Below are 27,013 nucleotides of genomic sequence, written 5' to 3'. Positions count from 1 at the left end.
TAATAAATTCTTTTATAAAATAAGTATCTTTTATTAATATTATTCGTAACTCGTATTAGATTCTATATAATAACTAGAATAAGTCTATATAAGCTCGTCTATAGACTCGAATCTTAATTAATAGATAATTAACGAGAATTCGATCTATTAAATCTTAATATCGACTTTATCTTAAGACTAGAATAGCTATATACTATACGTTATAAAGTAAATAAGCTACTAGTCGAGAAAGAGCTCTACTCTTAAAAACTACGATTAACGCGTTTAGAAACGCTATATCTTTTACTTAAAGAAGACGATTTCGTTCTTCTAAATAATATATTAAAGTAAAAATTTAAATCTAACTATTTCGAACTCTTTCGGATTCTAAAGAAGCTATAGTTTAGTACGTATATATTAGAAATAATAGACTAGAAGATCTTATATCTACTCGTCTATAGAAGCCGTCTAATATAGTATTACTCGATAGATTTAGATAAGTAGACGATCTAATCGCTTACTAGAGTATAGTAAATATAACTCTAAATAGTTAAAGATAGTATAACGAAGTCTTCGAATAAAGTACTTTAGATACTTAATAACGAGTCTAATCTCTTAATATACTACGAGCTATTAATAATATTAAAGTAATAATAGATATTATAAGAATAACTAGAAGATAGTTTAAGTAAGATAGAGAAGAGCCGAAAAGCTAAAGTAACGCTAGTAAATAGACGTCGGCGAAATAGAGAATAGAAGCTAATATTCTACGGTACGATACCGATAGAGAAGACTACGATAGTCTACGAGAGATAAACTATAATTGGAGTAGTTCTCGCTTCTAATTCTCTAGAGTAGATTACTCCGCCTTTAAGTAGATAATATCTCGTCGCTAGAAAGAGTAACGAGAATATTAGTACTTTAAGAATATTAAATAGAATAGCTAGAATAGAGTTTATTCCTTTATACGCCTAGATTAGATAAAAATAAGAGAGTAGTAATAGACTACTATAGTCTAACTCTCTCGATACGCGAAGAATAGGGAACGAAGAGACTTTTAGCTCTTTCGAAACCCCTTCGATATCCTAGAAAAGAACGAAAGACTATATTTAGAATAGATAAGAGATCTTAAGAAATAAGAGTAATTCTATCGGACCGTACTAAGACGCTATTATATAGGATATCTCTATTCTATTCTATACTAAACTACTCGAATCTATATCGATAGATATCGAGATCTATTCTATCGATATCGTAGAGTATATAGATAATATAGTAGGTTTATTCTATATAAATTATATAAAGAATAGCTATAATAAGTTAGCTAAAGTTATCCCGAGTAAGAAGAAGTTATACGCCGTTAGTAGATTAAATTAACCTAAAGATATAAGACTATAGGATCTTATAGACTAGAATATATCTACTTTATTCTTCTCGATACTCGCTAATACTATAGAAAGTATATTTATAATATCTTCTAGTTCTACTAGAATAACTCTTTCGATACTCGAGGGGAATCTTATTCCTTAAGAATACTCGAAATTCCGTAAGAAGCGGAGACGAGATAATTTATTATCTTCGTTAGTAGTCTAAAATATTAACTATAATATAGCTAGGTCTTTAGTTCTTCGTTAATAATATATTAAAGGATACTTACTAAGATCTAATTCTAGGCTAAAGATAGTACGAGACTAAATAATCTAATAATAATAGTATTCTCTATAGATAATCTATAGAAACTAGAGCGTAGACTAGGTCTCGACTCTTAGCTATACGTTATCGGGATATTCTACGAAGCGCTCTAGATATATTAAAAAACCTAAAATAACTAATAAATTATAGTAAATCGCCTTATATAGTAGGTGTAGAAGAACCTCGCTCGCGCTCCTCTACTCGTTATATCGTATTAGAAGGTTTATCTATAAAATAGACTATTTATAGAGTATCGTCTACTACCGTAGTAGTATAAGAAAATAGTAATACTTCGCGATCTTCTTACTATAATATCGTTAGAGCTAGTCTTAATAGTAGTACTTCTATTAGCGCTATCGTTTTATAGTAAGAATACTTTAAAAGGCCTAAACTAGAAGTAGGATCCGATTACTATATATAGATAGATAGCGGACGAATATTATATATAGAATAAGTAGAAGTAGTAGACTATCTATATACTAGATAATAAAAAGACGAATATTCTAGTACCGGGTAAGTCGATATATAGCCTTATATAGACTATATCGATAAATCTATAGAAGACGAGACTAGTACGAATCGTTACTATATTATAATCTAACTACGCTTAGGATTATATACTAGCTCGGAAGGCGTAGGTACGTATTATATAGTCTCTTTAGTATAACGATATATTTCCGATATACGCCTAGGTAAACTTCGTATCTATAATAATAGCTTAGAAGAAGAATCGATAGTATACTAACGATATCTTAATAGTAGCTTATTAGCTATATAGTCGTATTCTTCCGACTCCGGACTAGTCTCGACGACTTCTATTCTTACTAAAGATATAGATATTATAGAATAATAACTTTATTAAGTTAATATTAGTAGAGAATATTACTCTATACGTATATCGGATTTACTAGTTCTATAAATAACTTTAATAGTTTTCGGCGTATAGTATAGGTCTAAAGCCTACTATATTATCTTCTAGATAGCGATTAATATCTTTTAACGTCGATCTTCTATATCCGTCTATAGCGATAATACGAAGTCGAATCTATTCTCTAGACCTTTAATCTCGATAGCTATATAACTACTTATCTCTCTAGTCTCGTTAGTTATATATAGACTACTTATCCTCTCGCTAAAACGTATCTTTTTTATACCTTCTACTAGATCTTTCTCTTATATTTTAGGGAATCGAGTACGACGTTTCTTAATACTACGCGTTTAGATAGATATTAATATTAACGTAGTAGACTAATAATAACTAGAAGCTTCGCTACTTATACCTCGATTACTAGATAAAGAATAATTAACTCCGCGAATAGTATAGATTATATATTTTCCGCCGAAAAGGTATATCGAATTTATAGAAATAGATATATTAGAGATAGATATTAAAATATACTCTAGAAATACTAATTCTTAATATAAATCTAGTTTAACTATACGAAGATATATTTCGTAATATAGATTATTTCCGATATCTACTATATACTCTATAAGAGTATTTCTAATATATATATTCGTAATATCTCTCTAATCGTAAAATTTAACGAGTCTCTAAGGAATACGGCTATATAGCTAAATCGATAAGCTATTATCGAGGAAAAAGAACTACTTCTAGTACTATTTCGCCTAGATAATAGGATTAACTACTATATCGCTAGGCTTAACGCTATAAATATTATCGTCGATCTAGAAACGAATTAGTAACTATATCTTTCGATATAGTATAGTATATTTATAAAAGAAGCTATCTTCGTCGTCTTAGTTACTAGTAGGTCTTTAATTATCTTCTTAACTCGTCGATAGTACTAAGTATTTAGAACTTATAGCCTAGTCGGTATTCTAACTTATCTAGATAATATAATAACTATAATAGTAGTTATAGAAGATTTAGCTTTAATCGATAAAAGATTTAGGGTTTAGAAATATAAACGACTAGAAAGAGGTATAAAAGAAAATAAGGAGAAAAGAAGTAAGAGACGCCTACTTATACTTCTTAAAATCTCGCCGGATTAACCCCGGATTAGCTTCGAAGAGTAATAGCGAGTACTATTACGCGTATAGACTCTCTTTACTTATCGTCTTAATAACCTTAATTTACTATCGATTTATCTAGCTTTACTATTTCGGGCGTATATACTACTCTTATAGCTAAAGATAAGAGATATATACTCGCTCTATATATCTTAATCGATACCGAAGATATAGATATTATAGATACTTATTCTAACGATAGAACTACTTAGGAAACGAAGTATTTAGAATATAGAAATACTATTTTATTCTCTACTATAAGGCTAATAAAGGTACTCGACGTTCTTCGACGACGAATAAGGCTATTTGACGGTCTAGATAGAGGAGGATATAATAAAATAGGTACCCTACGTACTAAGTATTATAAAGATATCGAGGATCGTCTTTCGGTCTCGACTAGCGTCGTACGCTATCGTATAACCCCTAGAAAGTATATAGTCTGACGAGGCCCCAGGCCCCGTTGAAATAGGACAAGTCCTCCGTGAAATCACAACCTGTATGAACCGAAGCAACCGAAAGCCGTTGAACGCATTGGGCATGGGATCCAAATATGGACTCCAAGGAGTGCTGCTTTAGCAAACCATGAGGGACTAGTCGGAAGTAGCGATACTGTATCTGATTCAGGACGACATCCAACCGCCAGCCTAGTCTCCCATTGAGCCTCAGCCTCCCCCGTTGAACTTCATTGCATTCACTCATCACTCAGGGCCTCCGTGCATACACTCTAGTTTCTGATGGGCGATTCATCCTCATGACCAACCACAATCCCAGGGCTGGCTGGGAGAAAATAGGCGATCAGTTCTACCAGAAAGTCCAGCTTTACGAGTCCGTCTTCGACCCTGACCTTGAGCTCGAGAACTATCTGGTCGCCGGGGCGCCGTATGGCGGAGCTCTAGGTAAGATCACGCTCATGTACTAATGCTATACGTTTACCTAATGCTTCATGTTGCAGCATTATGGCGGGATTCGACAAAAGTTGCTCGCTATCGGACAGGCCAGTCGACCAAGCCAACCATCGACATCTACTCGTCTGCCGGAAAGCTGATCAGCAATATCCACTGGGAGAAAGGACCCATTAAAGGCCTGGGCTGGTCTGACGACGAGAGGCTTTTGGTCATCACCGAGGACGGGACGGTGCATTGCTATTTTGGACTCCATGGAGACTTCCAACCGTTCTCACTGGGACACGGCGCCGAGGAATTTGGCGTTGTATCGTGTCGCTTCTGGTCTCACGGGTTCGTTGCTCTACTGTCGAACAATGCCCTAGTGGCAGTCTCGTCATTCGACGAACCAAGACCGAGGCTTCTCGCGCAGCCGCCCGAGGGCGAAGTTCACTCGTGGTCATTGATTCCGCCCGCCTATACACTTTCCCGGTCTGTCGAGGTCTTGCTCGCTCTCAACAAGACCATATATGTCGTTGACGCGACTGATGCCGAAGACAGAGGTCTTTCCGACGGCCCATTCAAGCATGTCTGTGTATCTCCGAATGGAAGATTTGCCGCATTGTTTACAGAGGACGGCAAAGTCTGGGTGGTCGGCAGCGATTTCCAGAACAAGTACAGCGAATACGATTCAAAGGCCAAAACTACCCCGACGCATGTCTACTGGTGTGGAAATGACTCGGTGCTACTGGCCTGGGAGGATGAGGTTCACATGGTCGGGCCCAACGGCGCGGCTGTCAAGTATTATTACGATGACCAGGTACATGTTGTCCCCGACATTGATGGCGTTCGTCTTATTACCCACGAGGCATGCGAGTTCCTGCACAAAGTCCCGGACCCCTTAGAAGAAGTTTTCAAGCTGGGAGCGACCTCGGCCGCATCTGTACTTCTCGACTCAATTGACCTGCTGGAGAAGAAATCGCCCAAAGCGGACGAGAACATTCAGCGGATCAAGCCGAATCTCCCAGAAGCTGTCGAAACTTGTATTCAGGCTGCGGGCCATGAATTTAACCCGAGCTTGCAGAAGCAGTTGCTTCGCGCTGCCTCCTTCGGCAAGTCCGTGCTCGATCTTTACAGCAGCGACGAGTTCGTTGACATGTGCGAAGACCTTCGCGTCTTGAATGCCGTGCGAGATTACCGCATCGGCCTTTACATGTCATATGAGCAGTACATCAGGCTCACACCGGAAAGACTGATTGCAAGACTGGTGAATCGACGCGAGTACCTTTTGGCAATCAAATTGTCCGAGTTCCTTCATCTGCCTTTGAATAAGATCTACGTCCATTGGGCCAGTCAGAAAGTTCGGGCATCGTCCGCGGACGATGATGCCATTCGAGATATTGTTGTTGAGAGGTTGCGCGGAAAGCCTGGTATTTCATTCGAGACTATTGCTCGAGCAGCATACGACGAGGGTCGAAGCCATCTGGCAACAAGTTTGCTGAACTATGAACCAAGAGCAGGCAAGCAGGTGCCATTGTTGCTTAGCATGGAAGAAGACGATATTGCACTCAACAAAGCCATCGAATCCGGAGATCCAGATCTGATATTTTTCGTTCTGCTGGAGATGAAGAAGAAACTCCCGCTCGCTGCCTTCCTCCGGACCATTAGCGATAAGCCCGTCGCTGCAGCCCTGGTGGAGAGTTCGGCAAAGACGCAAGACCGAGAGCTGCTGAAGGACCTGTACTATCAGGACGACAGGCCCGTACAGGGGTCAAACCTCTTATTGGAAGAGGCCATGCAGCAAACACAGGTGCAAGCAATCATTGACAAACTCAAGCTAGCCTCGAGACTGCTTACGGACACCAAAGATCCAACTGCGGTCTTTCACAACAGAGCTCTTGGCGAGGCGGTCCAATTGCTCAAGATGCAGGAAGCCTTCGATAAGGACATCACCGACAGTAGTGGTAGCTATCTCGGCCTGAGCGTCAATGAAACTATGTATCGTCTCATCAAATCCGGTTACAGCAAGCGGGCGGCCAAAGTGCAGAGCGAGTTCAGAGTTCCTGAAAAGACATGGTGGTGGATTCGCCTTCGCGCCTTGACTGCGGCGCGCCTCTGGGGGGAGGTCGAAGAAATTGGTAAGAACAAGAAGTCGCCTATCGGATGGGAGGTATGTAGTTGTCTGACACGATTGTTATCGCCCATGAACTGATGGTCATTCCAGCCGTTTTACAACGAGGTCCTCGGAGCTGGCAATACTCGACTTGCCTCCTCGTTTATCCCGAAATGTACCGGCTTACAACCAGCCGAAAGAATCGAGATGTGGATCAAATGCGGCATGATTGTCAAAGCGGGCGAGGAAGCTCTGAAGGCGAAAGACATTAATGCCCTTGAGTCTCTACGAGACAAGGCCAACGGACAGCAGCTGGTGGAGATCGAGCGGATGCTCACACAAGCTCGGCCGAAAAGGTGATGTGATGGCATGGGTATCTGGTTGAGGTTTCAACGGGCAATGAGGCTTGCTGGCTGAGCATCTCAGGTGATTTTGTCGGCCTCATCTTCCTCGGCCGTTGCGGGCACAGAAGCAGAGGTTGTTTGATCGACAACCGTTACCTTGCTAGCAACCGCCGTCGTGGACATAGCGACCCCTTCCACCGTCTTGGTCTCACTTTCTTGACCCATTTCCACCTCTTCCATGGCTTCGTCTTCCCAGTCGTCGCCATCTGGCTGGTCCATGTCTTGTCCAAGAATCGCTCTCATCTGTTCAGATTTGGTGCCCCCGTTAATCTCATCCCACACTCCTTTCCGTTCCCTTCTCTTCTTGAGTCGTGTGGATGCGTCATTCACCTTTTTGGCGAGTTGGTCTTGCACGATCTCCGCCCTCGCAAGTCCTTGCTCATGTCTCCTCCTTTGACCCTTGGTCAATGGTTTCTGCTTTTTCTTGGTTTTGGTCACACCGGCACTGGGACGTGCCGCCAAGACAGGGGTGGCATCTGAGGCGCGTGGGGCGTCTCTCACGGATTTGTCGACATCTATAGACGGAGAAGTTTCTCTTCTCGATGCCCGAGACTTGGGGTTGGCTTTCCTGCAAGTCAGCACGAAGCGCAGCCTGAGGCACTATGGGTGGGTAGACGTACCAGTAGGGTTTTTCTTGACTTTGGCGGTCTTTGCCATTGCGCTGTACTCTTTTGTACCTAGGTTATGCTTGGTGTGTCCTGTCTTGCGGTAGAAACAAACAAGCGTTCTGCTCTTTTGCGAAGACTGCAGTGCAACGCACTTTTTTGGTGGAGCACAATTGAGTGGTCGGGGCACCAACTTGAACTGCAGTGCACCAAAAGTGCATGTTGATGGGCGCATGTCGCTGATTCGTTGGAGTGCGGGCGGTGAGAAAGTGACGTAGCCACCTCCAACTTGGAGTCCCATGCGGTGCCAGGCGAAGTTGAGCCGTGACCTGCGAACCTCAGGCCAGACGGCAACTTCAAGGCGCTGCAGTCCAGTCCTATCATGCCGTGAACAGTGCCAGTGCTGCCAACAAGGCTGCCTGTGTCTGTCTATCCATCCAGGAACACACACACACACACACACACACACACACACACACACACACACACACACACACACACACACCGTCTCCCGCACGGGTTCTTGGAGCCTTCTTATATACCGTTTCTCAATCCTCGTTCTATGACTTACGATACCTGCCGCGTCTCGGAGCGTTCGCGAGTTGGGAAGGCCAATGGCGCCACGACCACTGAAACGCCAGAAAACGAACCCTACCGAAGACTCTAAGACTGATGCAACCCAGACGCAAGCCGCCAATGTACCCCTTCCTACAGACGCATCGCCTAATATACCCGAATCAAAATCAGGGAACACGAGCCAGCAAGGACAAAGACCGGTAAGAGTATAGTGCGTCTGGAATATGCTGTTGACTGATGGCAATATAGCAGTCCTGGATTGCCCTGACATGGCCCCGTAAGGCCGCACCATTGGCAGAGGTCGCTCGAGAGAGCGTATCGTCTGCCAGTAGCGTCGCTAAAGAGACAGCGTCAATCATCAAAGACAAAGCCAAAACATCGAGGTCGCCATCTCTGGCAATGACTCTGGGAAGATCGAGTGCCAATCGATCGCGTCCTGTTGATGCTACAACTACGATAGTTAACGCCACTTCCGAATCATCCTCGCCAAATGTCAAGAAGAGCTCGTCTTCGGACGTTGCAACTGATGTCCGCCATGAAAGCACAACCGATGACTCTTCGAATAGCACTCAGCAACGGCGCGAGAAGGCTATCAGGGCGGACAGCGACCCGCCACAGTCCACAGAGGATGCGAAAAGTGCTGCCACGGACAACCAAGCGCACGAATCTCAGAGTACATGGTTGGGTTGGTTGTCAAGAAAAGATGGTGGCAATGTATCGGGTCAGACAGAACCACACGAGCAACACCCCGAATCTCGGTCGTCAACGACAGTAGCCCCAACAGCGGCTACCCAGACAAGATACACTGAGGAAGCCCAGCCGCCTACCGAAGATGAGCTAAAGGAAACCGTGAATGCGAACAACAAGCGGAGTTGGTTTCAGATGTGGTCCAGCGGCAGCCCGGACTCAATGAGTAAAAAGGAGGAAACCGCTGCGCCACCTTCTGCGGCCGACCGACCTGAGCAAGCGAAGGGGCCTTCCACAAGTCGGGAAGTTCCTCTGCCTGACACGGCTCAAACGAAGACATCTTCTCAAGCATCTTCATTGGAGACCTCCCCACCGCCGGTTCTGCCCGAAGATGGCACGAAGTCCTCTGGCTGGGTATTTTGGTCTCGGGATCGAAAGGGACTCTCGTCAACAAGGCCGGAAAATGAACCGCATGTGGGAGAGATTGCAGTGTCAAATACACCTTCTCAGACAAGACCTAGACGTGCTTCGATATCTTTGCAGGACGAGGCCACCAAACCCGTCGTGGAACCACCCCTCCGCGCAGAGCAGTCCAAAGATGTTGCTGCGCAGAACTCGACGACTCCCAAATCTGTGGCACAACAAACACCAAAGGCTTACAAGCCAAAGAAGAAGCCTGTTGATTCAGTCAAAGATTCAACTACCAAAGTGGAGTCTCCAAATGCAGCAGCGGTGGTAAGAGATCCAGTTGAGGTCGGCACTCCGCGCACAGCATCACCAGCTCCATCAAAGGAGTCCCCGAATCTGTTGCTCCCACCGATCAAGGAGACTTTAAGTTACGAAGAAACACCTTCGCTGTTGCAGCAGCTTACTAGGCTTCTTTATTACACGAAGGAGCCTGAGCTCAAGCACGTTTCCCTTGTCAGAGATCCCCCGCGAATCAGAAATGCCCTCGCCATTGGCGTGCATGGATATTTCCCTGCGCCTCTTATCCGTACCGTTCTTGGTCAGCCTACTGGCACGTCTATCAAATTCGCAGACATGGCGGCGAAATGTATCAAAAACTGGACTCGAAGTCAAGGCTATGATTGCGAAGTCAAGAGCGCCGCTCTCGAGGGTGAGGGCCGCATCGCAGAACGAGTGGAGCTGTTGTGGAAGCTGTTGCTCAACTGGATTGACGAAATACGTCGCTCCGATTTTGTCATGGTTGCATGCCACAGCCAAGGGGTTCCGGTAGCAATCATGCTGGTTGCGAAACTGCTACAGTTTGGATGTATCAGTTCTGCACGGGTAGGTATCTGCGCCATGGCTGGCGTGAACCTGGGCCCCTTTCAAGAATACAAGTCCCGTTGGATCAGTGGTTCAGCTGGAGAACTGTTTGAGTTTTCGGATCCCGACAGCAAAGTTTCGAAAGCTTACCATGCCGCCATTGAAGAGGTGTTGAGGTCTGGGCTTGTCAAGGTGACTTTTGTTGGTAGCATTGACGACCAACTCGTGTCACTAGAGTCGTCCATCTTTGCGCCACTATCTCATCCTCACATCTACAGAGCGGTATTCATCGACTCTCGGATCCACGCCCCGAACTTTTTGTCCCATTTGGTTGGGTTTGCGCTGAAACTGCGCAATGTTGGTGTCCCCGATCATGGACTGCTCAGAGAGTTGTCGTCACCTCTGGCGGGGAGTTTGTATTCCGGGGAAGGCCATTCAAGGATTTATGAAGACGATGCCGTCTACGACATCGCGATTTCGTTTGCGTTGGAGACGACCTCGCTCAAAGATGTGCCGCTCACCAGGCGACAGACTAGCAACAGCAACAGCTCCAACCCGTACATCCTGCCATTTGCTATGCGAGGGATTCTAGAGGAGGACTATGTTAAGAAAGAACTTCAGGAGGAAGCCCGGGAATTACTGGCCCAATTTGACGATTGGAGACCGACGACTAAAGCGCTCAAGGATGTTAAGTTTCGCCTAGAAGGAATCAGGTCAAAACTGTAGAATAGATCCAAATACAGAGCAAAGTGGCATGGCATCGTGGGTCTGTGGACAGATTGCACAGCCACGGCCCTCACATTTGATTCAAGAAGCTGCTTATAGTCGTAGAATTCACTCGTCTTACCGTTTGGAAGAGCCTGCATTTCGCATGGAATGTGTATAGAAGATGCTGAATGACTGATTATTGTCAGGGCAACTTGAAGCCGGGCGCGGGAAGGCGTTTCTCCCCCGAAGGGCGGGAAGTGTCTGTAGCCGTGCGGTCCGTCTGCTGTGCTACGTACGCTACTTGAAATACAGTACCTACTCAGGCACTGTCAGCTTCAAAATCCACAATGTCAGACATTGAGGTACACCTCATTCCACTGTCTACACACTTCCAGTGGCACCCATCATGATGGTTTCAACTCAATGACCCTCAACGAGGCTCCATCACCAGGCACCAGGCTCCACCTGCCCGATTGGGAAATGCTTCGGCCGAACTCCTCCATACACTGTTAGCTTTTGCAATACTAGCTGGATCTACGAAGCCGTTCTCGATAGCAATCTGTTGTCAGATTATGAAGCAAAAACCCACATGGATGATTCACTTGGAGTACTTGCTTTGCACATGGGTCACTGATGCTGTCACCGCGGCAGTGATCCAGGAAGTCCAGCCCGCGACCGAAGCCAAAGATACTAGTACTAAGATCATTGTGTTGATGAAATCCCTCGGTAAGATATCATTCCGATCCGAGCTGCTATAAAGGAAGAGTACAGTCCGCTGTCTCGTTTTGTCGCCGATATCACTCAATTGATTCCAGCAGTTTTGGTCCAACACATTTGTCTTCAGTTTGGCTCAGTCTACGCAGTACCAGAATGCCTCTCTCATACGACCCGGACTACTTCAAATCATGGGGCCCGAAGCTCGCCTTGATAGCAGGCGTGCCAAAGCCAGCATTACACGACATTGCCGCTCGGCGAGCAGGATTTGACGGCAGCATACATGCAATGGGGTCCTCTCTTCCGGATAGCCCAAGGGTGGAAACCGCAGTGCACCAGATCGACACGCATGACGGAACTCGGATTTCCGTGTATAGCTTCATTCCCAAGAAAAGTGCCAGCGGCGAATCTTCAGCTGCCGATCCAGGTCCAGCGATACTTCATTGCCATGGCGGCGGGATGATTCTGGGATCGGTGGAACTGTTCAAGAAAGCGCTCGCCATCGAAGCAGGCATGGTCAACATGTCCATTTTCAGCGTCGAATACCGATTGGCACCGGAAGCCAAGGACATGAGTCTCGTGCAAGACTGCTACGCCGGCTTGGTCTGGCTGATCCAGAATGCGAAGCAGTTCAATGTCGATCCGGCAAGAATAGCAATCATGGGAGAGAGTGCTGGTGGAGGAATCGCTGCGGGTGTGGCCTTGATGGCACGCGACAAAAATCTCCAACCTCCCCTGGCGAAGCAAGTTCTCACTTACCCTATGTTGGACGATCGGAATTTGACCCCGGATCCTGCTCTTGTGCCGTTCGCGGTCTGGACTTATGAGGATAATATTACTGCCTGGACGGCCTTGTTGGGAGACAAGGCGGGCAAAGAAGATGCTGATGTTTCGTATTACGCTGCTCCCGCGCGTGCGAAGAGTCTTGCTGGTCTTCCGCCCACTTACTTGCTGGTGGGGGACTTGGATATCTTCCGTGATGAGGTCTTGGAATATGCTCGACGATTGGCGAAGGAAAATATTAATCTCGAACTTCATGTCTTCCCGGGTGTACCGCATGGCTTTGACTTGTGGTGTCCGGAGACGGTGGCTGCTCAGACAGCGCTGGCATTGAGGCATAGAGCCCTACATGGAGTTTGAGGGGGGATAACCTATGCTTGTGGGAGGGAAACTAAAAGGGTTGAGAGATGAGATGTCTCCATTTCCATCAAGCGGGTGTCAGAAGAGCATTATCAAGAAGGGCAGTGCCGTTTTGCCAAAGCCAATTACCTTAGTTATTGAAATGATGCAAGGGACGCGTCCCCCAATCGCTGAATTGATAAAATACAAAGTAAACGATGATACTCTACCTGGCCACGGCTCCCAACAGTATCGGCTTGCTGTCCAGCCTCGCGGTTTCAGCTTACAGGGTCCGCCGTACATCTACTACGGCGAAACAATAAGAATCACCATGTCAGCGCAGCCTTGCGCCAACCACTGGCATGTTTCCCCCGGATTCAGGTCGCATTGACAACTGGGACTCGATGTCGTGGGGCTTGCAAGTGTACATCTCGCAAGATCCTTTATTCACAAGAACTGATGGTGTGCTCCGTGCTCCACCAGGTCTGGCGAGCGGGCCCATTCCCTCAGTATGCGTTTCTCTGAATGGACAGGCTTGTTCCCAGGCCTGATTCTGGCCCTCCTCATCGCATGTGTTGAAGCAGCTTTTGGTGAAGCCCACGATCCGTTGGTGTACGAGAGCAAAGACTCGGACCAGGCAATTCTTGCAGGCCTTTGTCCGGATTACACGAACTATGCTCGTCACAAGCAGTACGTGCCAAATCACCATGAACTTGTGCCGGCCTACTGATCCCGCTGTAGTTCACCTCTGAGCGAAGGGCCGCTACAACTCCCGTTCCAGAGACCACATGCTCACTGTCGCGAATTCTCCTCGCCGGCCGTCGAACGAGTGATTGAAGATCTATACCCTCGCTTTAAAGATCGAGACCTAGCCCAAATATTCCGCAATGCCTTTCCCAACACTCTCGACACGACGGTTCTTTGGCATGTGGACGGGGTGAAGACACATGCGCCCGCTTCGCGGCTTGCCAGAGACAAGGACAAATGGCAAGGCGCCCAGACGTTCATAGTCACGGGCGACATCAACGCAGAGTGGCTTCGGGATTCGACAAACCAACTGGCGCAATACCAGCGTCTTGCCAGGTCTGCACCGGACATTTCGAATCTTATCCTGGGCGCGATCAATACCCAGGCCGAGTTTGTCATCGCATCTCCATACTGCAATGCTTTCCAGCCTCCGGACCCGTCTCGCCTGCCGCCCGTACATTCAGGACAAGAGGATATTGTTCACCCAGTCTACGAACCGAGCGTCGTTTTCGAATGCAAGTATGAGCTGGACAGTCTGGCATCGTTCCTTGCCCTCACGCATCAATACCACGCGGCGACGGGCTCGACAGCGTTTCTGACGAATCGGTGGTTTAAGGCTATCGAATCTCTTCTCCATGTACTTGACACACAAGCGCGACCAACTTTCAACCCCACCTCTGGCTGGTACGAAAAGAACGAGTACACCTTTACGCGGGTGACGCGACTGGGCACCGAAACGCTCAATCTCGACGGAATCGGCAATCCTCTGGCGAACGGCACGGGACTGATCCGATCAGCATTCCGACCATCGGACGATGCTACGATTTTCGGATTCTTCATCCCTGCCAACGCCATGATGTCGGTCGAGCTGGCCAATATAGCCCGGATGCTGCGCGACGCCGCGGCCGTGTGGTCGGCGCCCAATGAAGCGAAATGGTTCCTCAAGGTCGCCCAGGGCCTGCAAACTCGCGCCGAGACGATCCGAGCGGGAATCTACAAGCATGCGGTGGTGTCACACCCCGAGTTCGGCGATGTGTTTGCCTACGAAGTCGACGGCTACGGCTCGCATCTGTTGATGGACGATGCCAACATTCCGTCGCTTCTGTCGCTGCCGCTGTTTGGCTTCGTCGACGCCGACGACCCCATCTACCAGAATACCAGACGCATGATCCTCTCACAGCGCGGAAACCCCTATTTTCTCTCCGGCTCCAAATTCAGCGGTATAGGGGGACCTCATATAGGGCTGCGCAACGCTTGGCCCATGTCTGTTCTGGTGCAGGCCATGACGAGCACGGATGATGCCGAGATCATTGACTGTATTGACCGCGTCAAGAACGTCAGTGTTCTAGGTCTTATTAATGAAAGTGTCGACGTCCATCGCGGTGTCAGGCCCGGCGGTGAAGGTATGACTCGCAGCTGGTTTGCCTGGGCCAACAGTGTCTTTGCCCAGGCCATCCTATGGCTCGTCGAAAACAAGCCTGAATTGGTCTTGAATGACGATGGGACCGGCAAGATGAGGTATATCGTCGGAAAAGGCTGGGTGGATTGACGTTGACATTGGGCCGAGATGGTCATCAGCCTATAGCTTCATCTCCTGCTCCTCCTGGTTTTGAGTCGCTCCAGGTGGAGTTATCCCTATACCGTACTTCCTAGATACCACAGCTGCACCGAGGCGTGTTGCGCCCACATCCACATTCCAAAGAGCCAGAGGAGCCACAACTCTGTCCTAAGCCCCCGCCTTAGCTTCCTTGGGACACTAGATGAGGGCCATTCGTCAGGTCAGCCGATGTTCAAATTGGGAATCTTGAACAACTTACAACCAGCGTTGATGCTGACCTGAGTGGAACCATATAGTGGGTGCAAAAATACCTACTTCTGCCACTTAACACTTTACAACAAATCAACTGTGTATTCCTAGAACCGGTACTATCCTGTTGTACCGGGATGATAATGCACAGTGGCGGATCATGTTCATGTCTTCTTCCCAAAGAAACTCATAATAGTCCCTCCCTTCTTTGGGCCCGGTTTGCCGCCAGCGCCAGCTCCAGCTCCCTTCTGGCTCTGACTCTTGCCGCTGCCAGTAGGCAAGCTGCTCCGCGGCGTCGGCGTCAGCGTCGGCTTTTTGGCTGCCGGTACAGATTCGGGCTCTTCTTCCTCGCTGAAACTTTCCCAGACAGCCTCTTCCTTAGTGACAAGATATCCATCCTCGTCCTTGGTGGTGCGTTTCTTCATGACCTTTCGCTTCCCGCGGCGTCGGCGGGGTCCGGAGGTAACATTATGCCCAGCTTCAGCTCCAGCTCCAGCTCCAGTTCGATCAAAATCATTGGCGCCTGAGTCGTTCTTCTTCTTCCGTTCGGTGTCTGAATCGGACCATGCAACTTCATCATCATCATCGTTAACATCGGTCCCTTTCTGGGCGATCACAGGCTCTGCTTCGAGGCCCGCCGCTTTCTCGACTTTCGGGACTGCAGCCGGCTCCGCCTCTTCCTCTTCGTCGTCTGAACCGAACAACTTGCGCACTTTGGCCGCTTTATCTTCTCGCTCTTGCTTCACGTCGCTTGGTCGTTTCTTGGTCGTGGCCGGCTTGCGCGTCCCGGTATGTAGGAACAATGCTTCGTCGTCAGATTCGCCCTCTTCGTCATCGTCGAACATGGGTGTATCTGGATCTTTTGTTTGCGGAGGTGTGGCTGTGGCTGTAGGTGTCGGTTTGGCTTTAGCTTTGGGCTTTTGCTGGCTCTGCTTTGCGAATGCTTTGAATAGATCCGAGGCATCGCGTTTGAGAGGAGCGGGCTTTTGGCCTGAAGCGGCTGTAGATGTGCTATCGCGAGAACTGGGCCGTGATTGATGATCGTCCTTTTTAGCAGCAGTAGCAGCAGCAACTGCGGGTTTGGGATCAGGCTTGTTGGATGATGGCTTCGGGTCTTCCTTGACGGCCTGCAACTTCGGCGGCGGACCCTTGGGCACCACAGGTTTCTTGCCTTTCCGTCTGCGGACATATTGATTCTGGATGATGCCGTATGTTTTGTTGTTTAATAGCGGATCCTCCTTTGTAAATGTCTCTTGGAATAGTCCTCGGTTGATATCCGTTAAGGTTACTAGGTCTTGAATTCGAGCCGGGGATAGACTGTAGATGTGTATTGAGGTGATCGTCTCGTACTGCTCTTTCATTGCTGTTTGCCCGTGTCAATCGTAAACCAGACTATCAAATATGTAGTTTATACCTTCAAGATCCTCCTCCCTTATAAGCGTAATTGTGCCCACCGACACCTGTTGTTCGTGCTCGTCCTGCTCGGCGTTGCTCTGTTGACTAGGTTCCAGCATGGAGCTGGTGAATGGAGGCGGACTTGACGGTATAGGTTCGTCCTCATTGTATTGATGTTTGTCTGTCGCGCCATTGGTGTCATTCTCGATCGTTCTTTGCTGCTTCTTCAGCCCAGATAACAAGTACGTAGCATATACGGAGCAGGGCTTCTTTTCGTTCTGGAATTGGTAGAAGTCGTACAGCATGCATTTGGCGGCGTTGACGTGGACTCGTAAAGCGCGCGAGACATTGCGATATGATAATGTGCGTTGTTCAGAGAGGATTTCTGTCGCCAGGTACGTTCTGAAGTCATCGGTCATATTGACGAGTCCTGGCGGTTGAGTGTGACTGTGACTATTGTCGTTGATGCTCTCCGATTATGCTTCGAAGAAAGATTTCCCAGAGGATGACGCGCAATTGAGTGGGAAGACGCGGTTTCTGATCACACGCGTAAAGTGTGGGTGCACATGCAAGGCTGAAACTGCATGCTTCACCGTAATTCGTATTTTGTGTTCATACTGCGGATCCCTCGGTACCGTTGCTGGCCGCCGGACGATAGTTATACACTCCGGATCCTGCCACCTTGTGTACAACTTGATGTTCGACAGGATGGAACTTATCTGGCTTTCTCCTCCTGCATAGACGTCCATACTTATTGTTTTACGGACTGGTTGTTTGACATTTTAATTTCATTCCCAGTGTTCGAATCTGTGTCTCGTCGATATATACGGATTGAGGTTTCAACCGGAACTAAGCGCTACCACCTATATAGATGCTGGTACGGCGTCAATTGCTTCTCATTGTGCTAGAGATCTGGTAGGTTTCTTGCCGGCTTGACCGTTTGGCGAGACTCTTATGGCCTGATCCAAGGATCTGAAGGTGGGAAGGAGAATATATATAGATATATACACTGCCGGGTACAGCCCTGGGCCGCGCGTGTGAGTTGAGGCCTCCCATCATTCCAAAGACAACACTCACGGCAAAGGGGCTTCTCGACATCTCATGTATCATGTGGCACAGGCTGATATTTCTCAGGCCACGGATTGCGTCAATCTCTCTACCTGTTTGTGCGAAAAACGTTCCGCCTTTGCCAGTGCTATCATCAATTCCAGCGTGTTTTCAACCACGATTGGATTCGGACTGTTTGTTTGTTCGAGTTACACGGTGTGCTAAACCATGGAAATGGCGGGACCAGTGCCCGAACTCCAGTCCGGGGGTCATGATGTGAACCTTCAACGTGACAGGGACCCTTTCCTCCCTGAATTCGAGCGCTTGGGTACACAGATCTTTCTGTACACCCCGCCAGTGCTGGACACGAATGCCGTGCCGGCCGCCAATGCAGATTCGACGGATTCCACACATCCGCATTTATATATTGTCTGTTCCTGGATGGGTGCCAGGTCGCGCAACATCAAGAAGTACACGACGGCAATCCAGACGCGGTTTCCAACTTCAAAGATCCTTCTGCTTCGCCAGGACGGAAACGACCTCTTCTGGCGGCCCGTGAGTGTGCAGTTGAGGAATCTAGCGCCAGCGGTAGAGACGGTGAGAAATCTCGTTGAAAAGAGAAAGCCAGACCGTCTGCGCGTGCTGGTGCACATCTTTTCCAATGGAGGCTCCTACACAGTCTGCCAGTTCGCCGATGCCTACCGAAATACCACAGGTGAACTTCTGCCTGTCTCGGCACTGGTGTTGGACAGTACTCCCAGTTTCCCGAATATTGTCAGAACTCATCAGGCGTTTAGCGAATACCTCCCGAAATCACCTCCTGTCTTTGCACTCCTGAGCGCTGCACTCTGGGCATATATCGGCCTTGGGAAGCTGGTTGGCAAGCTAGCCGGAAGCGAGGATATCACTATGTCGTTGCGAAGGAGACTCAACGACCCTAATGGCGCTTTCACCCAGGGAAAGGTCAAGAGAGTATATATCTACTCTCAGGCCGACAAACTGATACCCGCTGCTGATGTGGAAGCGCACGCGAAGGAGGCAATGGCAGTTATCGGTGCGGACCGGGTCAAACTTGAGGACTTCGTCACAAGCAGACATGTTGCGCACGTTGTGCTAGATGAGAAGAGATATTGGACGATCGTGGATGATCTTTGGCAAGAGACAGTATCCTCTTTGAGAGGTGAGTGATCAAGAACTGGTGTGGGTACGGTGCATGATACGGGCAACGGATCTATTGCTTGACGCTCAGGATATATAAATCAGCTACCTGAAGTAATTATCACACCGAATCAAACCGCTCTGTGTGCAATTCCCATCAGGTATTGAGTGCCTCTGCTTACCTACCGATATGCTTGGTCAGTTCAATTGGCAATTGAGCAGAACCTAATCGTCGGACAAACGGTTTGACCCGATCAGGGAAATGCAGGCATCAGGGAAATGCAGGCACGTCTTCTTGGAAGACCAGTGGCACCTCTGGACCTCTGCGCCGGCATTGACTCCTGTCGGCGGCGAATGTTTCCGGATACTGATACCTTGATGGACTGATCAATAGGCACGGATCTTTGGAATTTCGAAACAGCCAAGTACTCAACACGCGTCGGGGATTGAAAAATCCCGCTTGGTGCATCTGTTGGGCAGCATTCCAATACCCGTTTGACAGAAGCGGTGACAGATAGACCAGGATTGTGCCGTTGATGCAAAGCATGTAGCACAAGAACCTCGCACTGCATAAGTCCAAAAAAGGAGAGTGTCCTTCCTGCCTTGATATATTTCATATTTATTTATCTCCCGAGCCACTGGCGGAGCAGGCACTGGGGTATGCTCCAGGTATCCGTAGTCCGGATCGAATCTGGTGGTGAAATAGTATCGCTGGAGACTTGTGCCACCGCTTCGGACCGGACGACGTGGCTCCATAGCCTTCCTGGACGGCGTATACGGACCATGTCTTCCGCTGTCTGGTATGCGATAGTGAGAATGAAGAGAGAGAAACGTGCAAAGATGGCGCCTAGCGATTGGCCAAGCCAGCTGGGGGGAGGGGACGTGGGAAGATGCCGCGACAACTGTAACAAGATCAACGCTGAGCAAGCAATAATAATAATGATCATATCAGGAGAGATGGACAGGACCTGGTCCAGGCACCGGAGCCCAGACCTGACGGCCCTGGCAGGGGATATGATGCTGGTCGAGGTCCCGTAGACGGAGCGTCGAATCGTTTCCGGGGAAGAGCGGCAGACAGACGGGACGCAGACGAAGGACGTGGCCGACAGGGCGGGAGGGTCTGTAACTGGTGGCGGTGGACTTGAGTAATAAGGAAGGGGAGGGAGGGAGAGAGTGAAGAGAGACAATCCCTTCAAGTTGCTCGATCATGATGCACAGGTCGAGTCAACGTCATGATGGTCGCACGGGAAGGAGGAGTTGAGATATCATTAGTATTCAAAGTTCAGCGGTCGAAGGCCGGTGCTGTAGTAATGGAAGGACGCGTAGATCAGACAGCAGCACAACTCCCACCGCCTGTTGTCTTCACTGTCCGCAACGAGAAGACTTCTAGCAAGTTGTAACATTGTATACTAGTGTGCCGGATGTGCTGGTAGTTCGAAGAGAGTCGACGATTTGACTTCAGTTGGGTCCTGCGCCACGGCTCCCCACAGAGACAGAGCCGAGTAACAGTGGCAGCCCTTCAGCCCACTACGACAATCAAAATCCACCTCGTCCACATCTTCCACCACTCGCACCGCATCTCAACCGAACAACTGACTTGAACCCATCTTGATCTCATCCCGGTGCCGTGCGCTTCACATCCCAATATTACGGCTAGCACCCTGTGTACATCCGCGCTCGGTTCTCATCCACTCACACAGCCTCGCCCCGGAGCATCGAATCATCTTATCGCCCTCTCGACCTGTTGAGCCTCTCGCTCCTCCACGTGCCTCTCCAACGCCGTCCTCATTCCTTTGTTCGACCCTTCCGCTAGAACGCCTGATGAGTTTCATACTCTCTATCTGTCGGTCAGCCTCTTGATCCTCGCTCGCCGCACGTTCTCCAGCTCCACGTCCGCGCTGCCCGACTCTACCTTTCCCCTTTCCGCCCGGCGAGGAACAACCGCTCCTGGCGAATCGATCCTCGCACGCCCAAGGACCATCCCTGCCACCCAACAGTGTGCCAGATGTCCCCCCCATGTCGAATAGTGCGCCCGCCGGAAGACCGCCTGCGCGTGCTTCCGCCGTAAATGGACACTCCTCCCCCGACCGACAGTCTGGCTCTGGCTCCTCTTCCGCCCTTCAAAGTCCCAGTCCCTCGTCGAGCTCAAAGCCGATACCGATCGCACGGGGGACAAAAGGCACGCAGACATACAATGGAAGAGGCGCGCTCTACAATCTTTCACGGGCAGCCACCTACAGCCCGCAAACTCCTCCATTGTCAGAAAGAGACAGCATCTTCGCCGACCATTATGTTTCGCCTCAAAACGAGCCTTCCTCTCCCATACAGCCCTTAACGCAGAGTCCGATTTTGACCTCCCCACGCTCTGTTCCTTTCAATATGTCCACTGTCGTCGCTCGTCCTGTTTCTTCTCCAGATACTCCCAGGGTGGCCCATCCTCACTCACCTAGGAAGGTTGAGTGGATGAGAAGGCCTGATTCACCCTCTGAAAAGGACAGCCCCTCCCTGCCGCCGTCGCGCCCTTCCGCTGGCACAATACAAGGCATCAGAAGAATAGCGTCTGACGGGTATTCGTGGACCAATAAATTTCATGTAACTGTGGGAGAAAAGGAACTACCAAACGCGGGTGGGGACGAAAAAACACAACAAGAACACCATGACAGCAAACCAGCTTATGCGGCCGCTGCCTCGGAGCGTGAACCTGCCCATCATGCAGGAAACGAGAGAAGTGGTTCCATAAGGGCAATTCTGAAAGAAGGGCCTCGTGCAGAACGAAGCGTGAGCCGTGGTCGGGCTCACGTTGACAAGACCATTGAGGCCACGGTGAAGAATCCGGAAACAGGTGGCACAGCTCGCAGCAGAAAGGCCAGTCATATGATGGGTATATTCGATCCTAGATCTGGCGCAACCACGCCGGTTCGTACGCCTAGTGAACGTATTGCTGAGTCCGATGAGAAAAACGAGTCTTCGAAATCCTACTTTCGGCCCCCGAGCCCTGGCACACGGGACCGGCTTGTCCGTCAAGGGTCCAAAGACTTTGGGGATACTGCTAGCGTCTCCTCGACCCAAGATGATGGTCTCGCCGTCAATCTCGGGGCTTTGGGGGCCCCCTCCCCGCAGAAACATCATGACCATGACCCATACTTTCGCCAACAAGACCTCGAGGAGAGGCCGCATTTGCCCACCTCGTTGTTGCAAGAGATTCGCAGCGCGTACAAGACAGAAAAACCGGAGAAGACGCCGCTGGGAATTCGCGATGGGTCCAAACAACAAGACGAACCGCGCAGCTCTGACGTTGTCAACCTTCGCGCCCCTGCAGGGCGGGAAGACGAAGAGGAGCATATCTCCGCGGCGGTCTATTATCCTCATCCGGGTCCTACGCCCGAGGAAATCGAACAATATGCGTCTCCTGGAGAGGTGGTTCCTAACAAGGAGATTAGAACTTCAACTTTGGAGCCTCCCGCATCCGGTATCACCAAGGGACTCGAACAGTCTCGAGGCCCAGAGCACATTGACATCTCAGTCGTCTCTAAGAATGAGAAAAAGATCTTTCACGGTAATTACCATCCTATTGATGAGACACCGTCAGACAAGGCAAGTTCGGTGTTGTCACCGGTGGACGAGGTTTCGAGTAGTGCCACACTCAGCACGTCAGAGTCAGAAGTTGAGTCCGGGGATGATTATGGCCACCAAAGTCAACATGATGATATGGCCACTACGCCAACCCAGCAAAGTGCTCTTGCCAAACGACCCAGTGAGGCGCCTGTTCCCAACACCAAGGCAAAGGTTGTGCTTGAGCCCTACAAACATCAAGTTGGGGGTCACTCAACAATCTTCCGCTTCTCACGACGAGCGGTGTGCAAACAGCTCAACAACAGAGAGAATGAGTTTTACGAAAGGATCGAGCAAAGACATCCCGATATGCTCAAATTCCTTCCTAGATACATTGGTGTGCTCAATGTCACATTCTCCAAAGTGCCCAAGCAGTCACAAAACCAAGAATCAAAGTCGGAAGACGCCGCCGATATGGACAGGAACCAATCGCCAAAGTCCGACGCCATGCCGGACATGTCAGCGGCCATGGAGAAACCACGCATCGTCAGTCACTCGCAACAGCTGGGTAGTATCCCACAGGTGATTCTCGAACAAAATAAACACATTATTCCGTCCAACTATTTTGCTCTACCAGAACGACCTCGAAGCGTTGACCCGAACCACGGCCGTCGACGCAGCAATGACGTTGACTTGTGCCAGCCGCAGGTAGGGGATGGCCAAAAACCAGAAAAGTCCGCAGTCCGGCCACAGATGCCCGAGCATTCCAATAGTTGGGGAAATACTTCGGTCAATGAAGGTTTGAAAGACAAAATCCTCCGTGAAGTCTTTGGACCACCTCCCATCCAGTACTACCGTCGACATCTCCCCTCGCACAGCACGGTACCGAGATTGAAGAGCCATCATGGCCCTCGACGAAGGAGAAGCAACCTTTCGGTGAATTCTGTACCAGGTCAAGATTTGAGGTCCAAGGACAAGTCACAGGATCGATCCCAACCGCCTGTTCAAGACAACAAGCCTGTGGAGAAACCCATACTAGCCAATAAGTCTACAAATGAGGACGAAGCCGTGGACGGGCTGTACTCGTCTTCGGCATCAGCTTATGACGACCTCAAGTACAAGCTTGAACAGGTCAAGACTACAGGCAGCGACCTGTCAAACATGTCCCTCACGTCCAGCATTGAGAATAAGCCCCATGTCAAGCGACGTCATTCTGGCATGGGTCTCCGGAGACGACGACAATCAGTCAACGACAAAGAGCCTGATCTCCAATATTTTGAGGATGAGGCTTACGCCACTGATATTGGTCCCGATACTGGCAATGAAGTATTCGCCATGGATCAGGATCAAGAAAGAAATGGTCAGGTAGCGGAAGCTCCACGCTCCGCAGACATACCGGAAGAAACTTCCGAGAATATGACCACACCCACAGTCCACGCAACTACCAACGGAGATAGAGACAATGACGTGCCACCACAAACCGAGTTGGTACCTTCCAATCCCAAAGATGCACAATCTTCAGGTGGTGGTGATCGGGTCGTGTACTTTATTCTGTTGGAAGATCTGACCAGCGGAATGGGACGACCTTGTGTGCTTGATCTCAAAATGGGGACGAGACAGTTTGGCGTGGAAGCCAGCAAGAAAAAGATGGAATCGCAACGTCGCAAATGCAAGACCACGACGTCGCAACAGCTGGGGGTTCGGATTTGCGGGATGCAGACATTTAATCGGAAAACACAAAAGGTCACGTACGAGGATAAATACTATGGTCGGGATCTCAAAGCTGGCCGTGAATTCCGCGAAGCTCTCACGAGGTTCTTGTACGACGGCGTCAGCTACGACAGTGTGGCACGACATATTCCGACCATCCTGCACAAACTGTCCAAATTGGAGAGCATGGTCCGACGACTTCCTGGATATCGGTTCTACGCCAGCTCTCTTTTGATGCTTTACGATGCAGAGCCGGACAAGTCTCGTGAAGCCGAGGAGGCGGCGAGAAACGGAATCGACATTGCCCAACTGAAGAAGAAAGAAGGCAAGAAATGGCCGCCACCGATTGAGATCAAGATTGTCGATTTTGCAAATTGCATTACTGGCGAGGATGAACTCCCTCCAAATGCTCAAGCTCCCCCGGCGCATCCGCACGATGTGGACCGTGGATATCTACGAGGATTGAGGACGCTCAAGGCGTACTTTGCTAGAATCCTGAGTGACATTAAGAACAAGGACATGTCGGAGTCCAGTGGTCGAGGGGAGGAATTAACGGGCAATAATGCAGACGATGAATGCTCAAAGGTCTTGTCCAATTCTAGTAACGGAATTGAAGATTTGGAAGATGAGGAGGGTGAAGTCAGTGTTTGAATTGGTACTGGAAAGCAGGGCATGGCATGGCATGGCATGGCATGACATGATATGGTATGATAGGATGCTGCGACGACCATCGCCGCCCAGAAGCCCGGAGTGTGGAAAAGTCTGGGCTCTACCAGCTGGTTCATTATTAGACCGGGGGAGGAGCAATCCGTGGGATGAATGGGTTTCATCAAGTTGATTGACAATTACGGGGTTTGCTATTTAGCAAGGAGCGAGGAGTTTTTCTTGTTTTCTCTTGTCAACACACTCAGCCAGCAGCCCTCTGCTATTACTTACTGGTACGCTCGCTTTTGCCATATCTCATATCGATACCTTACGCGCGGCGGATGGGATGTTCGCTTTCCGTCTTCAGAGGTCTTTGGGACAGGCTTCAAAGCAGGAGTCAGGACTCGGAAGGGGAAAGGAAAGGAGTACGTATATGTGGTTATGGTCAGGGTCACTGCTATGGTTTTAGACGGACGGATGAGACGAGACGATCGAGATTGACTTGACGATTGTTTGTCGTAGCATGGCGTGGCGTGGCGTGGTACAGGCGTTACATCGGTAGGTAGGTAGGTAGGTCCCTAGATAGACACCTAAGTACTAGTCTTCAATTGATTGATTGTAAGGTGTATCTATCTTCCAGAAAACTGGTTCGAATCGTGCATGATGTCTGGCGGTACCTGACTCGGATTTTGTATTGTAACTTGTGCTGCTCTTCATTGTCAGTATGCAAAATCAATATAGAGGTGAATTAATATAGGGAATCAGTTTGGGACCAGCTGGCATCACGACGCTGTACATGCAATTTACGATACAACCACACCGGAATATAGCATAAATCAATATTCAAGTATGATATCTCGATGTGTACGTTTCATCTACGGGGCGGGGCGTACACTGTACAGCGGTCAGAATGTAGTTAGTGAATCATAGATAGGAATGACTCTCGTTCAGAGAGTTGGCGTCCAAGGCAGTAACTGTCACAATCGACTGCTGCCAGTCAATGGGCGGGATAGCGGTGGCTAGGGCGACGGCGAGCGTAAACAGCAACTTCTCTCACACTCTACCAAACACTCAGAGAACAACTAGGCCAGCCTCCTTGAATCTTGCCAGAGCAGTCCACATTGAAGGCCCGGGAGTTCGATGGCCCTCGAAACGGACGAGAAAACATGGGAAATAATAGTCAGGCCTGGACGGCTGTAATGCTGCCTACCGGGTAAAATAATGTCTACGACTATCTGGCGAGATGTAAACAGACGAGCATCAACTCTACAAGACTACATCAGGGCAGGACTAGACGAGAGACCACTGCTACTAGCATAGCTAGATACATCTTGGAGCATTACGACGAAACAGTCCAAATGGATAGAGGAACAGATGATTGATCAGTTTGAGGTATCGAATTGAGAGCCATGGAGCAGGCTACCGATATAGAGAGATGTGCAACTTACAGTGGCTTTTCGGCAAACAGAGAGAGACACACTGCCTTGCCTTTTGCTACAAACCGCGACGCAAGCCACTGCAGGCTATAGATGAACAAGAGCATGCCAGGCAGTTGGAAAGGACAAACCAGGCGCCGCAGGCGGGCTGAATATCAGCAGTTCAAGTTGTGCAGAGGTAAGACAGATACCAACAATTGATTCTCTCAAGCATGACCGAGTAGGAACTGTTGCGTTTGCTCTCGTGGCAGTAGCTATGGTGGCGTTACTCTGAAGCTTCAAGCAGCGTTATGGCGGGCATTGACGACGGAACTGTACTTGCAGAACAAGATCGCCGCCTGCTCCCTTGCAGGCCATTGGCACAGTTCCTTCAAGGCCAAAGAGCGTGCTGCAGACGATAGTCGGTAGGGCTGTGCTCCGAGTCGGGGAATGCAAAAACCTTGGGCCTCAGCTTCAGCTTCGGCATAGGTGGCCACTCCTTTCGCAAGTGTGAAAATCCTTTGCCATATTAGGTTCTGTAAACCTTCGGCGGGGTGGCAATGGTAGTAAGCCCAATGGAAGGAAGTGGTGGATGCAAGTTCAATGGAATGAAGACAAATTGTCGTCTTCAATAAGTGGGTCTGGATAGTCAATCATCATGTCACCCGTTATGTGCAAACTTCGGGCAATACAAAAGCCTTTGGATCTGCGATAGGCGGCCGTTGCATGGTCTGGAAACCGTTGCGATGAGGAGGA

At 48.9% G+C, this 27,013-nt stretch overlaps 8 protein-coding genes across 8 annotated transcripts; 6 read left to right on the top strand and 2 right to left on the bottom strand.

Moving 5' to 3' along the window:
• Positions 1–4,161: 4,161 nt before the first annotated feature.
• HMPREF1120_01377 (uncharacterized protein) lies at positions 4,162–7,892 on the top strand. The gene is made up of 3 exons (XM_009155392.1): positions 4,162–4,601; positions 4,658–6,756; positions 6,811–7,892. The coding sequence occupies exons 1-3, from the start codon at positions 4,457–4,459 to the stop codon at positions 7,057–7,059; spliced, it is 2,493 nt and encodes an 830-aa protein (XP_009153640.1). The 5' UTR covers positions 4,162–4,456; the 3' UTR covers positions 7,060–7,892.
• Positions 7,122–7,760, bottom strand: HMPREF1120_01378 (uncharacterized protein; the record flags this gene model as incomplete). The annotated part of the gene is made up of 2 exons (XM_009155393.1): positions 7,122–7,666; positions 7,724–7,760. The coding sequence occupies 2 exons, from the start codon at positions 7,758–7,760 to the stop codon at positions 7,122–7,124; spliced, it is 582 nt and encodes a 193-aa protein (XP_009153641.1).
• Positions 7,893–8,032: 140 nt separating the features above from the next.
• On the top strand, positions 8,033–11,171 carry HMPREF1120_01376 (uncharacterized protein). Its single transcript, XM_009155391.1, has 2 exons — positions 8,033–8,484; positions 8,534–11,171. Exons 1-2 carry the CDS (start codon positions 8,323–8,325, stop codon positions 10,964–10,966), a joined length of 2,595 nt encoding a protein of 864 aa, XP_009153639.1. The 5' UTR covers positions 8,033–8,322; the 3' UTR covers positions 10,967–11,171.
• A 647-nt stretch (positions 11,172–11,818) lies between these two features.
• HMPREF1120_01375 (triacylglycerol lipase) lies at positions 11,819–12,802 on the top strand (the record flags this gene model as incomplete). Its single annotated transcript, XM_009155390.1, has 1 exon — positions 11,819–12,802. One exon carries the CDS (start codon positions 11,819–11,821, stop codon positions 12,800–12,802), a length of 984 nt encoding a protein of 327 aa, XP_009153638.1.
• Positions 12,803–13,292: 490 nt separating this feature from the next.
• Positions 13,293–15,077, top strand: HMPREF1120_01374 (uncharacterized protein; the record flags this gene model as incomplete). The annotated part of the gene is made up of 2 exons (XM_009155389.1): positions 13,293–13,471; positions 13,523–15,077. The coding sequence occupies 2 exons, from the start codon at positions 13,293–13,295 to the stop codon at positions 15,075–15,077; spliced, it is 1,734 nt and encodes a 577-aa protein (XP_009153637.1).
• A 422-nt stretch (positions 15,078–15,499) lies between these two features.
• On the bottom strand, positions 15,500–17,149 carry HMPREF1120_01373 (DNA polymerase delta subunit 3; the record flags this gene model as incomplete). The annotated part of the gene is made up of 2 exons (XM_009155388.1): positions 15,500–16,698; positions 16,750–17,149. 2 exons carry the CDS (start codon positions 17,147–17,149, stop codon positions 15,500–15,502), a joined length of 1,599 nt encoding a protein of 532 aa, XP_009153636.1.
• Positions 17,150–17,366: 217 nt separating this feature from the next.
• On the top strand, positions 17,367–19,592 carry HMPREF1120_01372 (DNA repair protein RAD57). The gene is made up of 2 exons (XM_009155387.1): positions 17,367–17,767; positions 17,865–19,592. The coding sequence occupies exon 2, from the start codon at positions 18,006–18,008 to the stop codon at positions 18,963–18,965; it is 960 nt and encodes a 319-aa protein (XP_009153635.1). The 5' UTR covers positions 17,367–17,767; positions 17,865–18,005; the 3' UTR covers positions 18,966–19,592.
• A 901-nt stretch (positions 19,593–20,493) lies between these two features.
• HMPREF1120_01371 (inositol-hexakisphosphate kinase) lies at positions 20,494–25,470 on the top strand. Its single transcript, XM_009155386.1, has one exon. The coding sequence runs from the start codon at positions 20,952–20,954 to the stop codon at positions 24,846–24,848; it is 3,897 nt and encodes a 1,298-aa protein (XP_009153634.1). The 5' UTR covers positions 20,494–20,951; the 3' UTR covers positions 24,849–25,470.
• Positions 25,471–27,013: the final 1,543 nt, after the last annotated feature.

The sequence above is a fragment of the Exophiala dermatitidis genome, assembly GCF_000230625.1.
Source record: "Exophiala dermatitidis NIH/UT8656 unplaced genomic scaffold supercont1.1, whole genome shotgun sequence".
NCBI lineage: Eukaryota > Fungi > Ascomycota > Eurotiomycetes > Chaetothyriales > Herpotrichiellaceae > Exophiala > Exophiala dermatitidis.
This window is presented reverse-complemented; position numbering and strand designations above follow the sequence as displayed.

Coding starts and splice junctions, on each gene's coding strand:
- HMPREF1120_01377 (XM_009155392.1), top strand. CDS start 4,457: ATGACCAACCACAATCCCAGGGCTGGCTGGGAGAAAATAGGCGATCAG. Junction 4,602..4,657: donor GCCGTATGGCGGAGCTCTAG/GTAAGATCACGC, acceptor TTCATGTTGCAG/CATTATGGCGGGATTCGACA. Junction 6,757..6,810: donor AGTCGCCTATCGGATGGGAG/GTATGTAGTTGT, acceptor TGGTCATTCCAG/CCGTTTTACAACGAGGTCCT.
- HMPREF1120_01372 (XM_009155387.1), top strand. CDS start 18,006: ATGGAAATGGCGGGACCAGTGCCCGAACTCCAGTCCGGGGGTCATGAT.
- HMPREF1120_01376 (XM_009155391.1), top strand. CDS start 8,323: ATGGCGCCACGACCACTGAAACGCCAGAAAACGAACCCTACCGAAGAC. Junction 8,485..8,533: donor GCCAGCAAGGACAAAGACCG/GTAAGAGTATAG, acceptor ATGGCAATATAG/CAGTCCTGGATTGCCCTGAC.
- HMPREF1120_01371 (XM_009155386.1), top strand. CDS start 20,952: ATGTCGAATAGTGCGCCCGCCGGAAGACCGCCTGCGCGTGCTTCCGCC.